At 57.3% G+C, this 8,625-nt stretch overlaps 1 protein-coding gene across 1 annotated transcript in view; it reads left to right on the top strand.

Moving 5' to 3' along the window:
- SPTBN5 (spectrin beta, non-erythrocytic 5) overlaps positions 1 to 8,625 on the top strand; it is a 46,160-nt gene that overhangs the window by 20,011 nt on the left and 17,524 nt on the right. The window contains 13 exon segments of the mRNA XM_012806311.1: positions 1,030 to 1,187; positions 1,566 to 1,701; positions 1,864 to 2,009; positions 2,848 to 2,962; positions 3,067 to 3,177; positions 3,344 to 3,523; positions 4,765 to 4,929; positions 5,057 to 5,206; positions 5,594 to 5,698; positions 6,084 to 6,251; positions 6,752 to 6,901; positions 7,296 to 7,487; positions 7,739 to 7,834. Of these exon segments, the coding sequence (XP_012661765.1) occupies positions 1,030 to 1,187; positions 1,566 to 1,701; positions 1,864 to 2,009; positions 2,848 to 2,962; positions 3,067 to 3,177; positions 3,344 to 3,523; positions 4,765 to 4,929; positions 5,057 to 5,206; positions 5,594 to 5,698; positions 6,084 to 6,251; positions 6,752 to 6,901; positions 7,296 to 7,487; positions 7,739 to 7,834 (1,872 nt within the window).

The following is an 8,625-nucleotide window of genomic DNA, read 5'->3' as shown; positions in this document are numbered from 1 at the left end:
CTGTCTCAAAGAAAAAAAGCACCCGGTAGCATCCTGAGCATTCCCACTCTGTGTGGTCTGGGCCATGAGGAGAGAGGCTGTCACTCCCCCAAAGGGCACATCCCATTTCTCGGAGATGCAGAGCCCTGCTCTTGCTTCCAGAAGACATGGCCGGCCCCAGCCCCACTGCCCACCCAGATCCTGCAGTGCCCCTTTGCACAAGGCCAACCAGACCCAACATGCTTTCTTCCTTCTCCCAGCCCTGTACTAGTCCTGCCTCTCCTTGTAGCCTTGGAGTCTCTCTGCCCCTCCTGCTCTTCCTCTCTTCCCCTACACTTTTCCCCTTTCTTGGGGTCACCTGCTACATATCTTCCACAGATATCTTCTTTCAGGCTTTGAATATCATCCTTTGAATTAACCAAATGCCCTTCCTGAAGCCACTCTGCCCACAAGCACACCCTGGTTAATGGGAGGGAGCCTGGAAGCCTCCTTCTCGATCCTGGAATTGGACTCCCAGAATCAAAGCCTAGACCCCTTGGCAATCCTGGTCCCTGCTGTCCCTGAAGTGTCCTCTCTTCTAGGCACTTTTTCTGTGCAGCCCCAGTGGTCACTGTTCTGGTGTGTTGCATGGCTGAGGACCTTCAGTGAGCCATTCCCAGAGGGCCTCTAACCGTGGCCCATGGAGCTTCCATGCCCCAAGTGTCCTGGGCAGCTGACTTGGTTCTGTCCCTCTCTTAAACTTTGAAGTTGGGGTGCAGCCCTCCTCCTTGGCCCTAATTAGCCATCATCCCCCTTTCCCTGCTAATAACAAGCCCTCAAGGACACGACCATGCCTTTGTTTTATGGAACAGTAAGTGCTCCATCAGGATTGGGCATATGGATGCTGGATGGGCAGGGGATGGGTGGATGGTGGGTGGATGGGTGTGAGAATTGATGGGTGAATGATGAGGGGTGGAGAACAGACAGGCAGGGACAGATAGGTAGGTGGATGAGGGGGTGTACAGAGGAGTCACCCAGGCTGAGCACGGCCTGCTCCCTGTGTGCTGGCAGGCCCTACAGCAGGAACTAGGTCTCTATTGGAGCTCTGTGGAGGAGCTTGACCAGAGGGCCCAAACCCTTGCTGGCCCTGAAGCCCCAGAGCAGCTGGGCGTGGCACAGCAGAGGATCCAGGAGAGGCTGCGGGCACTGCAGGAGCTGGCAGCCAAACGGTGAGGGGAGCTACACCCCTCCCATCAGGGGGTACAGGGGGCCTGGCCACAGTTGACCCTCCCCACACCTTGGCCCTAACCCAGAGGGAACCTATAACCCCAGGTGCATAGAGATGCATCAGCACAGGGATGAGTTCTTGCAGTGCTGCTCACCTCTTCCCATCCAGTGAGGGCCCATTGGCAGGAACTAAACCCCAGCTGTCCCTCTCCCCACACCCACCCTCTGCTGTTCCCCCATGCTAGCTTTCCTACATCTAGGGCTCCTTGGATCCTGAGCCGCAGGCCTGGGCAAAGACCATGAATGACCCCATTCTTTAGGTCACTTGCTTTGACTCACCCAGAGACTAACTTCTAGGGAACCATGGGTTGTTATCACAGGGACCAGGAGCTGAAGGGGACCCTGAAGCTGCATGAATTCATGCGGGAGGCTGAGGACCTGCAGAGCTGGATGGTCAGCCAAAAGCAGGCAGCCAAAGGAGCAGAGAGCCTCGGGGAGGACCACGGGCACGTTCTGGTGAGGAGACGGCTGGGGGGCCTGCGGGCAGGGACTGGCCCTGGCCAAGCATGGGCCTCCTGAGTGGAGTGGGCAGATGCTGTGGCTGTGTAGTCCCACATTGCCCAGGCTGCTTACTACTTCAACTGGGAGCCACCCTGTCACCCCTTCCCCTCTTCTCAGCACCTCTACACCAAGTTTGTAAAGTTTCAGCACCAGGTGGAGATGGGCAGCCAGCGGTTGGCAAACTGCAGACAGCTAGCAGAGAGCCTGCAGGAATGTGGGCACAGTGCTGCCCCCAAGGCCCATCAGAGGCAGCAGGACCTGCAGTGAGTGTCCGGGGCCAGGCCAGGGGTGTTGGCCAGAGAAAGAAGGCTAGGCAGGCAGGCCTGGAGTGTTAAGAGAGGTCACATGCTCTGAGGGCCACATGGCTCTGCCTGCCCAGAGGGAGCTGGAAGGGGCAGGTCCTGGGAAGTTGAGCCTGTCACAGGCTGCCTACAAAGGGACATAAGGCTGGGTATACAGGTCAGGAAGCCCTGTCCAGATTCCCCAGGGGCACTTTTCCAAGCCACTGGCTCCCAGAACTCAGAGGAAGAGCTATGGGAAGAGAATGCCTAGGCAGGGCTCCAGTTTTCCCACGAGCTTCCTGAGCACCATGCTTACCCAGACAGGACTTGCCACATCACATTCCTAGTTGCCTACTCGGCTGATCTGGGTAAATCCCCAGCCTGTGAGCTTTAGGACAAGGTCATGACTTGTTCATAAAACCTAGCACAGAGTCTGGCCCAGCAGAAGCCTTGGGCACTCAGCAGGAATTTGCAGAGTCAATGAGGAAGGGAGAAAAGATGTGACCTCAACTGCTCATAATCTGGCTCAAAGTGTTTGTCATCTGGCTGACACACATGAATCCAGAGACATGTGAGACATAGGAGCATGGCAAAGCGCAGATGCCAGTGAAGTGCTGAGCTGATAGCGACTGAGGCCCAGGTTCCTGGGAAAGCCAGATCACAGGTTCCGGGGAGGAGGGTTTGCAGGCAGGGCCAAAGGCAGCAGAGGTTTTGAGAAGGAAGCTTTGGGTGAGTTCCCGTGCAACACAGAGAGGAGGAAGGGGAGGAGGGAGAGGCTGGGCCAGTGGCTGACCCACTGGTCTTTCACATGCCCGGGCAGGGCTGCCTGGTTGGAGTTGTGGGAGCTGACCCAGGCCCGGGGCTGCCTGCTCCAAGATGCTGAGACGACTCTCAGAGTTCACAGAGATCTGTTGGAAGTCCTCACCCAGGTCCAGGTGTGAGCCCAAGAGAAGAAAAGGATCCTTTCTAGAAGTAGACCCCCTCTAGGCTCAGTGCCAGCCCTCCACTCCTGATCCCCTTGGCCTTCTCCCCTTCTCAGGAGAAAGCCACAAGCCTCCCCAGTGATGTGGCCCAGGACCTGCATGGGGTGGAGGCCCAGCTGAGGAGACATGAGGTGCTGGAGCATGACCTGGCAGTCACTGAGCATCAGGTAGGTACAGCTGGCTGCTTTGCCACACAGACCTCCATTGGGCCCATCATACATGACAGAGGCTGGCCCAAGCTGGGCCTGAGTTCCTAGAGGAACTCAGAGGTGCATCTGTGGGAAGGTGAGAAGAACACATCCTTTCCCTTCCTCTTCCCTTCCCTGACCCCAGCTGCAGGAGCTGCTGGAGACTGCAGACAGGGTGCAGAAGCTAAATGGGGGGCCTCAGGCCCAGGCCGTGCAGCAGAGGCAGCAAGCTGTGATGCAGGCCTGGGCGGCCCTGCAGCAGCGCGTGGAGCAGCACAGGGCCCAGCTGGAGGGTGCGCACCTCCTGGCCCGCTTCCGTGCCGCGGTGAGGGCTCCTTCCCTTCCATGAGGTGTGTGTGAGGGTGTGTACTGTACGTGTGTCATGTGCATGCACTGATGAGACCCTCCAGTTCTGGAGGGAGAACAAGCATGGGCATGAGGTGGAAGAGGGTGAACATACCTGGATGTTAGTCTGGTGGGTCAGAGGGCTGAGCGTGTGAGTGTAACGATCACTCCTTAGGTTTGGGTCAACACCAGCCCAGGGAGTGATGGGGTAGTCACATGAGGTCTTTGGAGGGCTGGGAAGTAAGAAAGCCCCAGGAAAGCCCCTAACAGGAGACCCAGATGTACTGGACAGTGGCCTCTGGATCAACCAGTGTCTTTTTAACATCTGTGTTCAACTGTCCACTGGGAGCTGTGGGTGGAGAGAGGAGGATGACAGAGAAGTGATGGGAGGTGGAATTGCTGCCCTCACAGAGCCTGCCTACCTCAGATGTGAGCCTTAAACTCCAGAGAGTTGCATCAGGACAGTGGGCCCTGGCCCAGGACTTTCTAGGTCCCAGTGCCTGATAGACCAAGAACCCTAAACTGTGACGCTGTGAAAAGGCTGGAGCTTAGGGACCCACTTCTGCCACTAGCTAGCAGTGTGGGCTTGGGTGTGGCACTTAACCCAAGGTGGTTTCACTCTGTTTATCAAGCGCTTAGAGTTTACAAAACCTTTTACATACATCATGCCATTTACCCTTCTTCCTGTCTGCAATGAGATGTTTGGACAAGGACCGGAGGTCCCTCCAGCTCTGCCCTTGTGTGCTAGTCACAGATCAGCAGAATTCAGTGTGTAAGTGGTAGAAGGTAGTTCAGAGGACAAGGAGAGCAGTGAGATATCAGGGCACCAGGGAGGCTTCATGAGGAGCTGAGGGTCCCCATCGGCCAGCAGTATTGAGCTGGCCTTGCTGCTGCTGCTGCTCCGCTCACAGGCCTTCCCGGTGAGCATCATAGATATGGGGTGGGAGGAGGAAAAACATCTAAGCAGGACAGGCCACCAGAGCAGAGGGTGGGGACGGTCTGAGTGAAGGCCTGGCACACAAGGAGGGTACATGGACCTGGGAGCATTGGGTTGGACGAGAACAGAGAACCCAGGTGATAAAGGTCTATGTGTGCCTCACTAAGACAGCTCAGACCACTCATGTGAGTGGACTCAGGTGGGCTGTAATCGTGCCCAGGTGCTTGATTCCTTGTCACGCAGCCCAGCCCTCACCTGCTGTCTCTCCCTCTCCCCGGGGTCAGGTGCAGGACTATGCCTCCTGGGCAGCCCATGTACAACGGGAGCTGCAGGTGGAGAGCTCCCAGGACCCACACCGGGCAGAACTGGAGGCCCAGGAGGAGCTGCAGCAGCGGGCTACCCAGCTGGGCCAGCAGGCGCTTTTGGCTGCAGGAACACCTGCCAAGGAAGTAAGCCCCTTTCCTGGTGCCCTGCCCCACTGTGCCATGCAGGCCTATCCTCAGAGGCTTCCCTGGTCCATCCTGTCTCAGCTGCACTGCCCTCCCCAGCCCTGGCTCCCTACGTGTCTGCCCCTAGATCCAGGAAGGGCTGCGGGCCCTGCAGGAGCAGCGGGCCCAGGTGTTCCAGGCCTGGGCGCAGAAGCAAGAGAGGCAACGGACCAAGCAGCAGGAGGAGCGCTTCCTCAGAGAGTGCAGCCACCTGGATGAGACCCTCACAGCACAGGAGGCAGGTCCCCAGCCCCACCCCACACTCACACACACAGTCCTGCTTCTCTCCTGTTTCCCTCTCTTCACTCAGCCCCTTTCTTCCTGCGTCTCTGCTTTCTGTATGGAGGCTGTGTGTGCGCATGGATCTTCCCGGAGACCTCTCCAGCCCCTACCCCAGACTGAGCCCTGAGGGAGCTGCCGGAGGCTGGTCACGCCCCTCATGTTATTCAGTGTCACCACCCCCCAGCCTGGGCTCCCACTGCCCCTCACAGCTCCCTGGCCAAGCTCACTGCTCATGTCAGTCCTGCTGGGCTGTCCTAAGGCCCCACTTCACCCAGTGTGTCTAGGGTGCTGCCTGGCTGGAAGGCCCTGATGGCCTCTTTGACTTTTCCATGGGCTGATCCAGGTCTCCCTGAAAACCAGTGGCCTGGGGAGCTCAGTGGAGGAAGTAGAGCAGTTGATCCACAAGCATGAGGTCTTCCAGAAGGTGCTGACTGCCCAGGACAAGAAGGTAATGGGCTCTGGGAGTCCTGGGCACGGTTGGAGTGTTTGAGTCAGTCTGGAGAGTCCTGAATGGGAGGCCCAGGTGCTTGGTGTGTGCCCCGAGGCAGTGCTGCTGTGCCTGTGGGGCTGGGCCAACTGAGCAGTTGTCTGTGTGGTTCCAGAAGAGGGCCCAGCGTTCGAAGGGCCACACTGCTGGGAACTTGGGGCATTTGGCTCTGTCCACATCATGTGGTCCCTGGGGAGCAGCCTAGTCGGTCTCACTGCAGGGATTGTCTCCCATGCAGGGCTGAGGCAAGGGCTTCAGGACCCTTGAAGAAAGGGCTGGGAGCCCTATGGGCTCAGCCTCACTCAGACCCGAGGGTAGATAACAGCAGGTGGTGCCTGCCCCACAGGAGGTGGCTCTCCGTAAGCAGCTGAAGTCACTGCAGGGCCCCAGGCTGCAGAGCTCACTTCACAGCGTGCTGGAGCACCGGGCTCGAGTGAAGGACCTGGCAGAGAGCCGGCACCATGCCTTGCATACCTCCCTGCTGGTAGCCAGCTTCACCAGGGCCGCCACACAGGTCAGAGGGCACCCCCAGCCCAGCCTTCCACTTGGACCACATTTTACCGTTTTCAGATGACCTTCACACCTCAGGCCTGTGATGAGGAAACTGAGATTTGGAGAGCTGAATAGCTTTCCCAGCAGCCATGCTGGAACCAAGAACATTGCTTCCAAGCCCCTTTGTGCAGAGACCCCAGATGTTTCCTGAGCTCTAGCAGGGCCAGGGCAGAGAGAGGCGGGGAAGGAAGCAGAGCAGCCCCGGGTCCCAGGAATGGGGGGCCCACACCTCCAAAATGAACTCTACTTGAGGCCCCTACCAGCTACTTCCTGTGGATGGAAGGCCAGCCAGGCCTGAGCATGTCTTCCTGGGCTATAACCTTGGCTCTGACTCATGAGGCACTGCCAGCCCAGCCCTGAGGCCAATGGGCAGTCACCTGGGCCTGCTAGGTCTGTGGGGCGTCTCTGTGGCAGAGGCCACGTGGAACACCATGGGACTCACATCCCTCACGCCCCCACCAGGCTGAGGAATGGATCCAGGAGCGGGTCCAGCAGCTGAAAGAGCCAATCCCTTCTGGGGACCTGAGAGAGAAGTTGAAGCACCTGCTGAGACACCAGGCCTTTGAAGCCGAGGTTCAGGCCCATGAGGAGGTCGTGACCTCTGTAGCCAAGGTAATAATCAAGCTATTAGCTCCACACCTGACCCAAAGCATGGCTAAAGGGTAAGGTCTTTTTTTTTTTTCCTGAGACAGAGTCTCATTACGTTGCCCTTGGTAGAGTGCTGTGGTGTCACAGCTCACAGCAACCTCAAACTCTTGGGCTTAAGCGATTCTCTTGCCTCAGCCTCCCAAGTAGCTGGGACTACAGGCCCCTGCCACAATACCTGGCTATTTTTTGTTGCAGTTGTCATTGTTGTTTAGCTGGCCCGGGCGAGGTTTGAACCCGCCCCCTTGGTATTTGTGGCTGGTGCTGTAACCACTGTGCTACGGGTGCCGAGCCTAAAGGTAAGGTCTTAGGCAGAAAGAAGGACAGCAGACAAAATCACCTATGTCCCCTCTTTCCCCAGAAGGGTGAGGCGCTCCTGGCACAGAGCCACCCTCAGGTAGGAGAGGTCTCCCAGAGGCTACAGGAGCTGCAGAAGCACTGGGAGAAGCTGAGGCAGGCAGTGGCTCTCCGGGGCCAGGACCTTGAGGACAAGCGGAATTTCTTAGAGTTTCTGCAAAGAGTGGATCTCGCAGAGGCCTGGATCCAGGAGAAGGTAGAGGCCCAGCTGGGCAGGGGCAAATCTGGGGGCCACAGGCTGATGGGGCTGAGAGGTGGGGAGACGAGAGCCCAGGCCTGCAGCTCCCTGGCTTCCTGACAGGAGGGAGCCCCAGCAGGATATCCCAAAAGCCTCCACCTGCCCTGACAGTGTCCTGGCAATGGTGCCTGTGGGCTGGGTATGCCTGGGCCCGGGTATGCCTGGGGCCAGCACTCAGAGTGCTGCCCTCTCACCCTCGGCCTTCACAGGAGGTGGTGCTGCATATTGGTGACACGGGCCAGGACCTTGAGCACTGCCTGCAGCTCTGCAGGAGGCTCCGCGAGCTCCGAGGAGCCTCGGCAAGGGTGAGAGGGCCCTGCCCAGGAAGAGGTTGGCCTTGGCACCTCCACTGAGAAATGTAGCTCAGAGTAGGAAGGAACCACAGGCCCTAGAGCCAGGCATGGGCTGGTGTGGGCATCGCGCTTGCTACTGCACACACTGAGGCTCCCTCGTGTCACCAAGCCTTAATTCCTGTGTCTGTAGAATGGGATGATGCCTACCCCAGAGATGAGAATGTTGCATGCAGTGGGGTAATGAGATTCTGTACCTGTGATTACACTGCATAGACCCATGTGCCCTCACAGGTGCACATAGCAAAAACTGATGAAATCAGAATAAAGTCTAATCTAGTTCATAACATACCAATTTCAGTTTCCTGGTTTTAAAATTTTACTATCATTCTGTAAGATGTCACTGTGAGGGAAGCTGAGGGGAAAGGTACACAGGTCCTCTGTGTACTACTTTTGCAATTTCCTGTGCATCCATAATTATTTCAAAACTTTGAAGACAAAGTACATATTCCTGAATGTAGCAGGTAAGCAGTGCCTTCCTTCAGTGTGGCCATCTCAGCATCTCCTCCCCACACGCATGCACGCACTAAGAAGCTGGTTGTGTTATGTGGTGTAGAGGAAAGAACCTTGGGCTCAGCGCCTCTAGCTCAGTGGTTAGGGCACTGGCCACATGCACCTAGGGCTGGTGGGTTTGAACCCGGCCCTGGGCCAGCTAAAACAACTATGACAACTGCAATAATAACAACAAAAAGGTAACCAGGTGTTGTGGCAGGTGCCTGTAGTCCCAGCTACTTGGGAGGCTGAGG

This window comes from Otolemur garnettii, unplaced genomic scaffold (assembly GCF_000181295.1).
Source record: "Otolemur garnettii isolate 467f Iridium unplaced genomic scaffold, OtoGar3 scaffold00050, whole genome shotgun sequence".
In the NCBI taxonomy this organism is placed as follows: Eukaryota; Metazoa; Chordata; class Mammalia; order Primates; family Galagidae; genus Otolemur; species Otolemur garnettii.
The sequence above is the reverse complement of the archived record's forward strand: the minus strand, read 5'-3'. Positions and strand labels throughout refer to the sequence as shown.